Source organism: Drosophila busckii, chromosome 2L (genome assembly GCF_011750605.1).
Source record: "Drosophila busckii strain San Diego stock center, stock number 13000-0081.31 chromosome 2L, ASM1175060v1, whole genome shotgun sequence".
NCBI classification, from domain to species: domain Eukaryota; kingdom Metazoa; phylum Arthropoda; class Insecta; order Diptera; family Drosophilidae; genus Drosophila; species Drosophila busckii.
This window is the reverse complement of record NC_046604.1, coordinates 12,043,683-12,057,055: the sequence shown is the minus strand read 5'-3', so window position 1 is coordinate 12,057,055 and position 13,373 is coordinate 12,043,683. Positions and strand designations below refer to the sequence as shown.

The following is a 13,373-nucleotide window of genomic DNA, read 5'->3' as shown; positions in this document are numbered from 1 at the left end:
TTTATAATAAAAAATAAACATACATGTATTTAAAATAAAATACAAGCTTCAATAGAAAACTAATAACAATAATATTGCTGATTAAGCATTAATCAAAGCAGCAGCGGCATAACAATAGGCAGACAACAACAACAACAACCACTTAAAAGGGAAAGTGTAACGCTATTGTTGTTGGCTTAAAATAACAACAAATCAAATATTTTAGCCAAGTCGCTCGCCTTAATTATACAAAAAGGTTTTTGTTCGCTTTAGTCGATGGGCACATCAATATGGATTTTTAATTTAGCGCACGTTTAGTTTTCAAGCGCGAAATAACAAAAACAAAAACAAAACAAACAGACAATTTTCCAAAGCGATAAGCAGACACAACGGCTGATAAGCAGGCCGGCTGACGCAGCAGCAGCAGCAGCGGACATGCCTGCCTAACATAGCTGTTGTTAGGCCTAAACACAAACACACATGCGGCGACTGCAGTGCATGTAAGCTCGCGCGCTCTCTTGAAAAAAGCTCGCTCTGCTGTAAACGCGTACGGCCTTGGCATTGGATAAAGCTTAGGCGCTCTTGTTTGCGCTCTCGCCAACTAGTGTTGACAGCATGGCTATTTTATAGCTATTAAGCATATTTATGCGATGCTGATGACTTTTTGATATTTAACTACGTTGATATTCAATCATAAAATGATTTAATTTAATTACAAAGACACATGGCAATAAAATGATCATAAAATGAGTCGATCTTATTTTTATTTAATTAACAAAGGCACTTTACAATATATTTCTATGTCTGAAGGAGTAAACACTAGTTTGTAGCTGAGTTAATCACTGCTTACTCAATCTACTTACTTCACTTAGCTATATATTTAATTTAATATATCTTGTTGATCTATTTCTGAATAATTATAAATGAATTTAGTAAGCAAATTTGTGCATACTATCTTTTAGTTACTTACTAGGCAAAGAATTACAAGTAGATAAAGCGTCTTCACATTACTTTTAGCCATTTCTAGCTTGGACTTTTGCTTTGCCATTGACACTTTACTCTCTCTCGCTTGACGCTCTCACTCTCTCTTTTGCTGCGCTTTGTCGGCCTGCACAGCTGATTCTGTGGCCTGGCTTGGCGTGCTGGCTGGCTGGCTGACAATTGTTGAACATAGTTAAGCGACGCCTGTGCAGGCGTGCGGTACAAGCGCTCGTCGTAAATTCTGTAAAAAAAAATAATAAATAAACGCGTTCAAATTCGTCTTTATGTGTTGGGCAGTGCGTAACTAAAGTGATTTGTTCAAGTCTTTTGTGGAGCAACAAAAGCGAGTGCATGAATGAATGAAAAAATATATAATAAAAATCAAATAAAAATAATACAAGTTGTAGCGCAAGCCAATTGACATACATTGAATGCAATAAACAACAACAATAGGAAATAATAATAAATCAAGCGCAAATCATGTCAAACAAATCTTCATTGGCTTTAATGCTATTGCTGGTGTTGCTGCCGCCGCCGGCAATGCCACATGCAGCACGACGCGCCCGCGATAGCAACAACAATGACAACAACAAGAATGCAACTGCAACTGCAACAGCAGCCGCAGCAGAAACAACAACGGAGTTGACAGAGCTGGAGGAACTGCCAGCAGCCACGTCAAAGGCCACAGCACAAAAATTTAACAACAACAGTCGCAATAACAATGCGCACCACAAATATGGTAAGTCCAGACTGTTGTCCCTGTAACCAGTATACAGTTGCCATTGGCAGTAGTTGCTGTGCTGCTGCTGCTGCTGCGGGAGGGCAGGCTGCCTAATTGCATTTGGTCACGATTCCTGCTTGCAACGTGCCCCCAAAGGCCTGTTTTCCAGCTCGCTCGCTCACTCGCTCGTTTGCTCAGTCTGCAGACCTTGTTTGCCACATAATGAAAAGGGGCTGCCCTTGGCAGCGAAATGGTTTCACGCTCAAGCAGAAATGAAAAAAAATGAAAAAATTGCTAACATACAAAAGACTTAGGCAACGAACTTGCAAAAGCAAAAACTTAAGCAGCGAACTTGCTGCTGCTGCTGCTGGCACTAATTTTAGCTATTTGATGCCAATCAACAGTGCATGCTGGAAATGTGCAGACATTTCCTGTCCGCAAAAGAGGCCGCGGCCCCGCCCCGACCCATAACCGCAAAAGCAAAAATCTAAAGAAAAGAACGCGACGGAAATTGCGGCAGCGTTTTATAATAACAGACAGCAGAGAGCAAAAGTGTCATTAGAACCTGACTAAAGGCTAATATTTTATGGCTTAAACTGCACAAATAGTTGGTAATTAAATATGCTAAAGTTGTTAGTTAAATTATTGAAATAATAAAATAAGTAATAGCAGCAGCAGCTACATAAATAACTTAAGCTTGCTAAAGAATTAATTTACTAAATTTATTTTTAGCTTTTATATGAAACTTATTTCTATAAGTGTAGCATCGATTTCACAGTCTGAAAAGAAGATGTGCCGCATTACATAACAGCAACGTCCGTTGACAGCGAAGCGTAAACATTTTAAGTGCAACGTCATGTTGCAAGCAAGTCGCTTAATGGTAAAAGCGTCAGCGTTGAGTGAAATGTCATTAATCAAGCGATTTATTTGCTGATGTTGCAACAACTACGCTGCACAGTTTGTCATCTTGCCACGGCCACGGACAGTTTCTAATCAGTTTTGCTGTTTGCTCGCCGCCTGTTTGGTTCTAATGCCACAGAATGTGGCACAGACCGTCGTGCCGTGGCCAAGGCTGTGAATTTTCACTTTTCTGTGAATGCTCCTCAATGTAGAAATTCGCCTAAAAACAAAAATATAAAAAAAAAAAAGCTGCAACACGAACGGGCGGCCTGGTCTGTTGCATTGCCAAATTGGTGTCAATGATTTCAACATGGGAAAAAGTTCAACTTCACTCAAGTCAAACAGCGCAGCTTGCTGCTGTTGCTGCTGCTGCATTTGTTGTTTGTTCAACATGCAAGCGTACAAGCAAACAAATAACATTTGCAACAACAAACATTTGTGCTGCTTAGCGTGGTAAATTGGCATTTCTAATTGCACATTATGCAAGGTTCTACTGCAGAAATTGTGAAAACTCTCCACACACACACACACACATAGACACAAATGCGTGCTGCAGTTGCAAGTATGCAAGGAACTCTTTTTAATTTGCTGGCTGCTGCCTGAAAATTGCAAATTGCTATGCAAGATTTAATGAGCAAGGAGTGCCAACATATTTAATAACAATTGAGTTGTTAACACAAGCAATTTCATAAGTAAACAAGTTAAAGTTGTAAGCTATAAAGTAATAAAGCAAAAAGGTACTTTAAATATATGCAAAGCATATAAAAGCCTAAGAAAGTTTGAAGTCGTATTCCATAATATATAAAATTTGTTTAATAAAAATGAGCAATAAATAGATGCACATTATACAAAGAAGTTTATTAAAATTAAGTTTTTTTAGTAAAGCTAGCATATTTATTAAATTTTGTTCATTTAATTAATAATTAAGCTTATTGTTGTATTTTGAAAACTTTGCAGCTTCCACTAAAAGTTGCTCTACTGATTGCCAACTTTATGCATTTTAAATTAAAATTATCAAACCTGCAAAATAAATTACATTTTACTTTATCAATTTGTCTGCACACTTTGAAAGTTCTTTAATTAAAAGGCCTTAGCACTGCCCACTCGAAGATCGAATTCATTTGCAGCTTTTGTCTTAGCATAAATTCAATTTATTGCGGCTGGTAGCTGCAACTGCAAGTTGCAAGTTACAAGCTCACGCTGTAGTTGCTATCTATGGTAATAGCAGGCACACTTCCACTTAAATCCGCTGTCAGAGCAGCAGCAGCAGCAGCAACAGCATCATCAGCTGTGCATCCTGCAATAATATTTAGCCAAGCTTGCAACACCGGGTGGTGGTGGCAATGGCCCCGAAGTCAGCAGCAGCAGCAAACAGTAAAAGCCACTGCCACAGTAGGCAAAGGCACTCAGTCGTTGTCTTAGTCGATATATATATATCTATATATATTCTGTAAATGCAATGGCAAGAACTTGTTTTCGAGCCCTCCCCAAACGCTTTTTGTGCTTGATTTGCATGCAAAGCAGCAAACTCTGAAGTTTTGTTTTCAAGTTGCATCTGCTCTTGACTAACCTCATTTATTTTCTGTTTTTGTTTTTGTTGTTGTTGTATTTGTTACCCATTTGTGGAATTGGGTTTTGCTGCAGAGATACGCGGCGTTGCTGGTGAACCAAATTACAAATCGGTGAATCTGACCTGGGAAGTGGAGTTCGTGACGCCAGCCCATGACACAGATACCAATGGCAATGCCAATGAGCTGGACAACGATTTGAATGTCAATGGCGTGACAAATATGAGCAGCGATGTGGAACCACCCAAAGCCTTTCAGATCTTCTACTGTGAGATGCAAAACTATGGACCACAACGTTGTCGCGTCAAATTGGTGAACGGCAGTGTGGCAACAATGGATGAGCCCAATGTGGAGTAAGTAAAATCAACGAATAAATAAATATTTTTCATTTTTTAACTTACCTGCCACTTGCAGCTCACAAGTGCAACACTTTGCTGCCGCCGTTGATAATCTACGCATGGCTACCAGATATAGCTTCCATATACGTCCAGCGCAGTCGCGACGCTTGCGCAGCAGCAGCGCACGCGCTGATTTTAACGATGAGAATGACATTGATTCGCTGCATCCGCCAGGCCAAAGCATCATTATACCCACCAAGGGCTGTAAGTGGCTTAAACTTCATTTCGAGCTTTAACTATAAATTCCTATCCTAGTCTCGGCGCATGCCACGCAGTGTCTGGCGCATGCCTCTGAGATTGAAGTGGAGACGGGTCCTTATTTTGGCGGTCGCATTGTTGTTGATGGTGGCGACTGTGGCATCAAGGGCAATCCGCAGAATCCAGTCACGAGCTATACAATGCGCATTGATCATAAACAATGTGGCAGCATGGTGAAGCCAGAGACCAATACTGTGGAGACTTTCATAACGGTGCAGGAGAATTTGGGCATATTTACGCATAGCACAAGGCGGTAAGTAAGCTCTAAGATATAATTATAAATATAATTACTAAATTTAATTAAATTCATAAATACATTAGCTTAAATTCTGGCAACACTTAAGAGCGCTTTAGATTTTTTTAAATGTAATATATTTTATTAAACAGTGCATCAATTTATTCGATGAATAAATAAATAAGCAAATAACTTTAACTAAGTTATTGCACAATCTATACCTTCCACTTTTCCAAATTTATTATTATTATTATTATCCAATTCCATTAGCGTATTTAATAAATTCTTAAGCAAGCAATTTATTAACTTTTAATTTAGATAACAATAAGCAAAGTAAAAGCTTCTGCTCAAACGAAGTGCATTGTACATTTTTTTAAATTATATAAATATAATTAACAACATATTTGAATCAATATTTAAAATGTATAAATATTTTTACATATGTGTAATATAAGATATATTTTCTATTTATTTATTTAGCATTTAATTGAAACATTAATTTACTTTTATAAATGGCAACTCTTTTATGTACTGCTCCTCAGCTTTGTGGTCGTCTGTAGCTATCAGTCTGGCATGCAGACAGTGCGTGCGAGCTTCACTGTGCCCGGCAAGAATGGCGTAGCCTCTGCAGTGGAGCAAAACGATCCCTTTGAGCCGGATGAGGATCGTTCGGGCAGAGAGCTGCGTCACATGCGCTTTGTGGACAAAACCGAGCTGGTGCTCAAGGAGCCGCTGGAGTCCATTGAGGAGGCTGCGCTGGTGCAGGAGACGCAAGCGCCAGTGGCGGAGCAGGCGCGACAACAAGGACGTGCGCTCAGCTTCGATAGTCTCAATGAGCTGAACAATTTGGCATCGCTGGAGCAGCAGGCGGAGTCTGAGACTGAGTTGGAGTCGCTGCCAGCGCAGGGTCAACGCTTGGAGCAGCTGAGCACCAAGTATGCCAAACTGGTTGTGGAGCAGGCGGACGGTGGCGCCAGTTGGCAGACGCAGGCGCAGAATGTGCAGGAGGCGGGTAAGTTGCAACAATCCCAACGTTTTGACAAAAAGTCGTGATTGCTTTTAACTGTTGCTGGTGCTTCTTCTTCTTCTTCTTAGATTACAACGCCAGTTTGCGTTATGTAAGCGCCAATCTGGGCAGCGTGCTGCTAACTGTTTCCATATCTGTGATAATCATCGGTATTTGCATAGTGCTGATGCAGCAGCAGCGACGACGACGACGCTTGCAACATGTGGCAAGCACGGCAACGATGACGCCAACATTGGCGCATCTGCCGCACAAGACGCTGCCGCGTGCGCTGCAGCAGCAGCAATATCAGTGCACCTTGTAGTTGCACATGCCACATGCCACATGCAGCAGCAGCAACAGCCTCTCTATGCGCACTTGTCTTGCTGAATGCCTCGAGTGCCTCATGCCTGTTACCCTAACCCATTTAGCTTAAGACGACTGCGCATAGTCGACCCCACCCCCACTCTGCCCCCTCCAGCAGCCCACACAACTTTATTAATTTTTAAACTTAGCTTTATGCTTAAACTACTTTTATTTCAAGCTGTGCAAAATTTATATATTATATTTATATTTTTTTTAGAATTTTATTACAAGCGTAAAATAGTTTTAGCTTAAATTTAGCTTAAATAATAATAAAATGTAAACTATTTATGCTGATTTAAATATATTTTTATAAATGAATTTAAATGCATGTTTTTATATAAATGCAATGAAAAGTGGGTGTGGAAATTAATAAAACATGAAGCATTAAATTGAAATGAAGTTAGACTGGAAAATCAAATCTTGAAATTTCTTATTTTTTTTGCATATTTTTTAGTTTTATAGTTTTGTTGTTGACTCTGATTATTGAGACTTTTTTTATTTTAAAAATTGCTGCTAAAGTTGTATAAAACAAAATGAGCTTGCCAAACTTTAAAATTTAATTTTTTTTGATTAATATTATATATATATATTGTTTATAGCATAGATTTTTCACTATTTTTGTTTAGACTTAATATTGAAAACCCTTTACTAACTAAATATTAATATTAATAAATATACAGTTGTTCTCAGTGTAGTTTTGGGTTCAAGCAGGTCATTCCCTCAACGGCTGACTAACTAACTATTTACAATTACCAGTTTAGCATATCCAATGAGCTGGCCGTAGAGGAAGCCGCTGCCCCCTATATCATTATAAACAGCAAAAAAAAAAAATAACAACAACAACAGAACGAACATAATAACTGCAGAGAGGTGCGCTTAATGATTTCATCAAGAACATAAATGTTTTTGTTGGGCTTTACGACAGTTGACAGACAGCTAAACAGCAAGTTACAAAATGATAATAAAAGAGGTAAAAGCATAACAGACAATTTGCATAAAAGTGGCACACACCGTCGGCTTGTCAACAAATGAATTTTGTTTATTTTTTATACAACGGAAGCTTAAGCCAAAAGTCTGTGGAGCTATATGGAGAAATTTCTTTGTGTAGGAAATGATCAAAGTAAAAAGATTTTTGCATAGAAAAACCATTAGGCATTTTATTTCCCTTCTTGCTGTTGTTGTTGTAATCAGATTTTAGCATTGTTGTCTTTTATTATTAGAACACAACAGAAACGCAAGCGAGCGTTAAAAGCAGAAAATACTTTCTCACCAAGAGACCTTCACCTGCCTCAAATTTCAGCAAAAGAGGAGAAAATTTCACCCGCCTTGATTAAGAGCAGCAAGTGCATAAATCTCTAGAGATTTGAGCTTCCGCCTAGCCCAGCGCGTTGGCTTTGAAGCATAACGTGGGCTGCATTTAGTTTTAAATATGAGCTAGCGCCTGGCTAACAATGAGGCCAACGCTCTTGGCCAAGCACAGCAACAAGTTAATGAGAGTATAACTGCCTGTCTCTCTCTCTCTCTATCTCTCCCTGTCTCTATTAGAATGCGTGCGCTTTTGATAGACGAAAGTAAAAATTGTGAAAGTTTTTTTTTTGCTTTATTTATCTATTTTTTTATATCTTTGCCAAATAAAAAATGAATTACAAAGTTCATTATGCCTGCGCTGAGCCATAATTAAATCTTATCGAGCTTTAGTGATCTTCAAAAATTAGTGCGCCTGCTATATAATTATGAGTGCTGTTATAACAAAAAACCAGAAATAGCACAGCACCTAAATTATAACTACGCGCTGGGAAAACCTTTTGTCTTACAGTTTAGTTTGGCTCTGAGCTACTGTTGCTTATGAATTTTTGTGGTTTTTAGCTTTTGGTGTCAACTTTAACTAAATGCAACTGTTCTTTGTGACGTTTTTTCGTTTGGTAAATGTGTCAAACGCGTTGGAAAGTAAGCGCTGCAGCATATAATATTATGATATAATCAGTGTTATTAACTTAAACGACATAACTAAGCAGCTTGCGGTAACACCAGGTAATCAGCGTTGGTTTGGGAAATGGGCTTACTGACTTCTAGATTGTTGCGGTGGTGACTTAAAAGTAAACAATGAATTTTTAGTGCATTCTTTTGCGTACAGTAAATTATAGTTAAAATATAGGCAATGTCTTGGAAAATTTTATTGTACAATTATAACAATTAAATAAGACCAAATGGAAATAAAGTTGAAAGCACAAGTCTCTAAAGATTGAAGTTTCAACATATTTTATTGTTTGGCATATTAAGTTGCTAGAGCTCATAAAAATTGTTTTAAATTTAGCTGCAGTTTGATCAAAGATGATTTTGGTTTCATTTGAAATTCAGTGGCTTTAGTTTAGTTTAAAAACTGATTATATTTTATATCAATTTAAGTTAAATGCTATTTAAGTAGGCTTAAGCTTTTGCTTTTGAATTTTCAAAAATTAGACTTCATGCTTTAGCTACTTACTTTACATTTGTTATAGCCCAAGTCAAATCGCTTAGGCAGCTCCGTGTACTTAACTGAACTCTCAGCAATTTAGCAAACTCTTTTGCTCATCATATTCTAATGCAGATTAAATCGAGTTAGAGTCTACACCTTAAGCAAAACCCTAAGGTAAGCAACAGCAAATCATTTCAATTGCTACAGCTACAGCTTCAATTCATAGCTCACGAAGTGGCTATTAAGCTTTATAGCCGCGGCTCATTGCAAGCATGACGAATGCTCTAAAGCCAAATGAGTTAAGATCAGGCGAAATGGATAAAATACTAGTGTAAGACTCTAGCACTTAGGGCGCCTTATTAGGCGCAGCACACTTTCGCCCAATTTAAGAGCAATTATCTCTCGGAAAAGAAATTTTTGCGCAAAACAAATAAATGAAATGCACCAAAAAAATAAAAGTCTGCGCAATTGTTGGCTTGGGGTATTTGGAGCAGTTGAAATGAGAAAATTACTTAATGTGACTTTGGTTAGTTGGCAGTTAAAGCCAGCTGTAGTTTATAATGTAAACAAAAAAAAAAATGGCACAACTTGCTTTTTGCTTTTTGCGGTTCTCAACAACAAAAATCTCCCACAATTTGGCCCAGAACTATTTCAGCTAACGGTTGTCGCCTAAGCATCAGCATTAGCTTCAAGTCTCAAACTGAAGTTGGAAACTGCGCGGCTTTCTAGCCGAAAATTTTTAAACTTAGCGGTAAAAATTGAAAATACGCAACTGATTAGCTAGTCAAGGGGAGTTGAACTAGGCGTGGCAAAGGCAGTTGCCGTTGCTGCTGCTGTTGCTACAACTTGTTGTTGTTGTTGTCACTCAAGTGTGCCACCAAACTTGGTGCCCAAAACGCACTTGGAGTTGGCTTTGGGGCTGCGGCTTTGGCTCTGTCTCTTGTGCAGCTAATTCTTAAGGCAAGCGCGTCAAGAACAGTTATGAGCTGGGAGCTGCCATTGGGATGCGCCACATGCCACCAAAAACACAACAAAAAGAATAAAGACAGTATAACATATACTTAAAAATATGCTTAAAAATGTGTGAGGAACACAAGAACAACAAAAACAGCAGCAGCAGCAAGAATGGAGCTAAGACTACAAAGAGTTGAGCTGCTTAGCTTGAACTGACTGCAGGCGACTTTTGAATACCCTACATAAATTATAAATGTGTTATACAAATTATTACATTCTTAATTTCTACAGCTTAAGAGAAAATAACAAAGCTTTGAAAAACATTTAATACTCATTAATTTCAGTTTAACATAAAAAATGCAACAAAAATAATAAACAGCATGCATAAAAATTAGTTAATAGATGGCAAATCTATAGCTATCTAATATCTATATAATCTATCAAATTCATTTAAGCTTTATCAATAAAAGTAAATAACAAATATTTAAAAAACATTTAGCACACATTAATTTTAGTTTAATAAAAAATAATAAAAAAAAAAAAGGATAAATTAGTTAAAAGATTTTCTTAAACTCAAATACAATTAAAACTTTATCAATAAAATGTGCTGACTACTCTTATGAATTTAATTTGATAAATTTAATTAGTTTGCAGCTCTAATGAAAATTCATTCATTCATTCATTAAAGTAAATCTTTAAAATCTTGTTTTTTTAACATAAATTAAACTATATGCTTAAGCATATCAATTGATGAACACATATGCTCAACTGTAGCGTATTTTGCAGTGCAGCGTACAAAGCGAGGCGTTCGTTTTGCAAAGTTACGCGGCGCATTGCGACACCGCTGGCAACAGTTACCCATAGTTGTAGTCGTTGTTCTTCTTATTGTTGTTGTTGTTGCTGTAGCCGTTGCGCTTGAACTGCGATCCATTCCCAAGTTGCCTTGGCCAAAGAGGAAGCAGCCAAAAGCAGAAGAAATGCGGCGCGTACTAAAGCCAGTGATAGAGACATAGCTAGCAAGCACTGATGCAGGAAATCAAGCAAGCCAGCCCAACAGGTGCGTCGACAAATATACAAACAAACAGACTTACAGACAGACAGATATATAAATATATAGTATATATGTATATGCACACGAGCTTTGCGGTTTATGCAGGTTTTTGATTTACGCTAAATTATGTTCTAACCAAGTGTAGCAAGTTCTTTATTATTGTCTAGCTGTCTAGCTCCGGAGTTACATAGTTACTTATGCATATGTCTATGTCTATGCGTTATACATAATGTTACGCTTTAAGAACTTTACGCAGTTTACGCTTTACGCCTCATTCGCAATGCTTTCAATGTCAAATTGAAGCAAATTGCAGACGCTACGATTAAAATCAAATTAAAGTGTGGCAGCAACTTTTTATTACATAGCCATAGATAAAGTATATATGCAATTAAAATTAGTTTTAGTAAGCATAATTAATTGTATAAGAATTTCAAATCCAATGCCCTAAAATTAGCATAAATTAGCATAGTTAGCAGTTTACATAAGACAAATTTTACAGCTTGCTAAAAATTCATTTGTTATATTTCTTAATATATTATAAATGAATTCATATCAAATTTCTACAGACCGCATCCAATGCTTTCATTGACTTAAGCACACAGCACGAGCTTTTTACTTCTCACTTTCTTTTATGTTTTAAATAAATAGCTGGCAGTTTTCTAATGCCCGCTGCGCAGTTAACTAAGCTTAGCATTTTGTCAGCATAATAAAATTTAAATCGTTAAGTGCTAGCCAGCGATTCTTTAAGTTCCCACACAAATATAAAGAAAATTGTAAAACTCCCAAACGCATTTCACTATCAAATTTTTTAAAGCGAGACCTGCTTGGAAATTCTTAACTTGAGTACCAGCATTTGCAGCTAGAATTCGAAAATAAAGAGAAGGGCAAAGCTAACAAGCTGCAAGACAATAGCAATGCTTTACTAACTTAATTCTGCTGCTGCCTATAATCAACACACACACACACATACGTATACTTAATTATAAGATTAATAAGCCTTATTGTGAGTGAGCGTGAAAATGAAAGTGCTGCAAGTGCTTTTCTTACAAAGAAAGCAGCGGAGAGCTGAAGAGAGAGAGAGTGTGGAGGGGAAGGCAGAAAATTAGACGCTGTAGCTCTGTGGCAAGTTCAGTGTGCGGTCTTTTGGCCGTTGCGCATGCGCGTGGCAATTTGCCGTTGCACCACTACAACAACAACAATAACAAATAAATTGTTTACTTGCAGGCTTGAAGCTCACTAACGCCGTAATCTGTCCGTTATGTTGGCTCTTGGCTAATTTAGATGTTGCCTGATTTTTTCTTTATATTTTCATTGTTTGCTTTTAATTTTTGACGTGCTTGCTGCGCGTTGAATGAAATTAGCTGCGTAGGGGGGTAAGGTGGAGAGGGGATTAATAATTTAGTTCGTGTCTTTGGCAGTAAGGCTAGCGGTTCATGATCTTATTAAGCTGTGATGGAATGAATGAACATACGAAACATTTAGTTAGGCTAAATCAAAATAATTGAATTTGAGAAATTTCAAAGGAATTTCAATTACTAAAACGCTGCCATTGACAGAGAGCAAAACGAATTTCAATCATAAAATATACAAATAATTATCAAATTGTCATTTTTATATTAAAATCAAAGACAAGAATTGATAACAAAAATTGAAAATAAAAATCTAACTGAAATATGTTTTATTACCTATTTACATTTATGAGCTAGGCTTTAATAAGTTATAGTTTTTTATTTAATATATTTTAAATGTAGCATCCTAGGATTATTTTGAATAAGTTTTAAAGTTACAAATTTATTGAAAATTCAAAAAGATGCAACAGAAGTCCATTAAAAATTTGATTTAAAGTAAATTCTCGACTTGCGCTTTTTTAATACAAAGTGTAGCTGCTCTGGAGAATGTTAAGCCACCCGCTTTGCGCTATTTATAACATCATCTAATCTTAGTTATGCTTCACACTTGTTTATCATTTGTCTCCGACACAGTTAGCACTAATAGTTATCACCACTAATGTCTTCTAATGATGCGCCGAGCACACTGACAAAACTAGATTGCCAATATTTTCGATTTTTTTCCAGCCGCAGCAAATCGTTTTCTGGAGTTGGAGGCTGACTGGCTGCTGACCCAGTTTTAATGAACAATTTGAGCCAGAAAGAAACATGGCAACCACACAGTCTGTCTCATCATTAGCTTAAGCGCTGGCTGACTGCAAATAGTTCAATAGACAGGCGGCATAAAGCATAAAGCCAATGCGAAGTCAGAGCGCATTATACGATATATGTGGCACTATTTTGCATTAACTCATTTCTTATGGCCCGTCTGTTAAGCGAGCTGCAATGCGATGCCGCTAACCCAATTCAAGTGGCAAGCAACAATGCCACACAGCTTCAGCTTTATATATATATAGGGCATGTTAGTGGCTTCTCCGTTGAGTTTGGCAAAAGGTTTACGAGCTCACATTTGACAGCTGTCATTTGCCGGAACCACAGAAGCAGCAGCTTCAACTC

The 13,373-nt window shown here is 37.4% G+C and overlaps 1 protein-coding gene across 1 annotated transcript; it reads left to right on the top strand.

Moving 5' to 3' along the window:
- Window positions 1–1,385: 1,385 nt before the first annotated feature.
- On the top strand, window positions 1,386–6,580 carry LOC108602065. The gene is made up of 6 exons (XM_017990088.2): window positions 1,386–1,699; window positions 4,226–4,502; window positions 4,564–4,751; window positions 4,803–5,058; window positions 5,583–6,052; window positions 6,136–6,580. Exons 1-6 carry the CDS (start codon window positions 1,441–1,443, stop codon window positions 6,366–6,368), a joined length of 1,683 nt encoding a protein of 560 aa, XP_017845577.1. The 5' UTR covers window positions 1,386–1,440; the 3' UTR covers window positions 6,369–6,580.
- Window positions 6,581–13,373: the final 6,793 nt, after the last annotated feature.

Coding starts and splice junctions, on each gene's coding strand:
- LOC108602065 (XM_017990088.2), top strand. CDS start 1,441: ATGTCAAACAAATCTTCATTGGCTTTAATGCTATTGCTGGTGTTGCTG. Junction 1,700..4,225: donor CAATGCGCACCACAAATATG/GTAAGTCCAGAC, acceptor GTTTTGCTGCAG/AGATACGCGGCGTTGCTGGT. Junction 6,053..6,135: donor GCAGAATGTGCAGGAGGCGG/GTAAGTTGCAAC, acceptor TCTTCTTCTTAG/ATTACAACGCCAGTTTGCGT.